Source organism: Octopus bimaculoides, chromosome 28 (assembly GCF_001194135.2).
Source record: "Octopus bimaculoides isolate UCB-OBI-ISO-001 chromosome 28, ASM119413v2, whole genome shotgun sequence".
Taxonomy (NCBI): Eukaryota; Metazoa; Mollusca; class Cephalopoda; order Octopoda; family Octopodidae; genus Octopus; species Octopus bimaculoides.
Window position 1 is genome coordinate 14,844,711 of NC_069008.1, and position 1,915 is coordinate 14,846,625.

The following is a 1,915-nucleotide window of genomic DNA, read 5'->3' on the forward strand; positions in this document are numbered from 1 at the left end:
GAAGCCTCACCTGTCTGTCGATGATTTGACGAACTCTTCTGTCTGAAAGTCAACTTCTGCATCTGCTCTGTCATGGCACCACTCTTGCCATTCGAGAACGGCCTGAATATGTTTTCTTCACTACATTCGCTGTTGGTCAGAATATTGCTGGACGTGTCCAGTGTCTGGACGCAATTGTGGTAGCCCTTCATTAGAGGCAGGGATTGTACCTTCTGTAATTAAAAGTGAATTGAGTTAATTAATGAATTAAGTTTCTGTGTAACGCACGTCATTAACATATTGTAAATGTATTACGTATATCAACTGACCAACTTATCAACATACTCTTAACATACCGTCAGTATAACATTGACCTTTCCTTAACATATCATGTGACTGCGACAAATTCCCGATGAGAATATTTTGGGGATACGAAATACGGCATCAGCATATCATTAACATTTCATTAGCATATCATTAACATCATTAGCATCTCATTAACATGATATTAACATAACATTAGCATGTCATTGACATAACATCAGCATATTATTCAGCATTTCCTTAACATGTCAATCATATAATATTAACAACTGATTAGCGTTCATTAACATTAACATATTGTCAGATTATCTGCATCTGATTTTCATATCTTATGACTATGGTGAATTATTGCTAGGAAAATTTCAGGGCTACAACACGTCATTATCATATCATCAACATCTCATTAGCATGTTGTTAACATATGATGGGCATTGTCATTCAGAAATCATGGGACCATAACAAATTACAGATGGGAACATTTTCAGGATATAAAACATGTCATGGGCATAATACATCATTAGCTTCTCATTAGCTAATCATGCGACCGTGACAAATTACTGATGGGAACATTTCATCAATAATACTTTATTAATCTACATTGTAATATCATTAGCACATTTATATTAGCATACCATTAACATATCATTAACATATGTATGCATATGTGTATGTGTGTGTGTGCATATATAAATATGTATATATATATATATATATATATATATATATATATATATATATATATATATATATATATATATGCGAGTAAAAATAAATACAAAAAAGGGTGTTTTTTTGTATGATTGTGTATAGAGGAATATATTATTTTGTTTAAAAGAGTTCCAACACTGTCTGTTTTTTATGTTTTATTTATATTCCTGCAGAACCAATGTGGGGTATAGAATAGGGAATATACAATATATAATATAATATACAATATATAATATAAAATAAAATAAAAAATATATATATATATATATACACACGCACACACATATATATATGAATATACATATGAATAGATACTCATGCATTCGCAGACACATGCACACACATGCACACGCACATATCAACAACAGTTAATAAATACTCACAGAGTGGACATTGTATTTGACTGAATGCATGGCAATGCGGTAGTACTCTCGGTGAGTGCAAGTGAGGAGGTCTTTGCTCTTATGGATGGTCCTAGTACGCCTGTAGGTGTCCTCCACCTTGTACTCGGTCGAACACTTGCCCACAACATCGGTCTGAAGTTGGAGGAGAAAAAAATAACATTGTAAGTAATGTTAATGATGATGATGATGATGATGATGAAGATGATGGTGATGATGATGATGACGACGACGACGACGATGATGATCCTTTCTACTCCAGAAAGAAGACATGAAATATTATTTGTTGCAAATTAGTTGATTTGGTTGACACCGCCCCTGCGGCAGTCCCTGAACGTAAAGAACTTTATCAAACGCTGCTGAGTAGTTTTTCTGAGGTGCTAACGATTGTAGCAACGCAATGCCAATAATAAGGATAATGATGATACCAATAATAATAATAATAATAATAGTAATAATAGTAATAATAATAATAATAATAATAATAATAGTAATAATAGTAA

At 32.5% G+C, this 1,915-nt stretch overlaps 2 protein-coding genes across 2 annotated transcripts in view; one reads left to right on the forward strand and one right to left on the reverse strand.

Moving 5' to 3' along the window:
• LOC106878991 (histone deacetylase 2) overlaps positions 1-1,915 on the forward strand; it is a 219,318-nt gene that overhangs the window by 116,382 nt on the left and 101,021 nt on the right. The window lies entirely within an intron of this gene.
• The window catches only part of LOC106877330 (vitellogenin), a 65,116-nt gene that overhangs the window by 16,504 nt on the left and 46,697 nt on the right, over positions 1-1,915 (reverse strand). Inside the window, 2 exon segments of the mRNA XM_052977471.1 lie at positions 11-212; positions 1,395-1,547. Of these exon segments, the coding sequence (XP_052833431.1) occupies positions 11-212; positions 1,395-1,547 (355 nt within the window).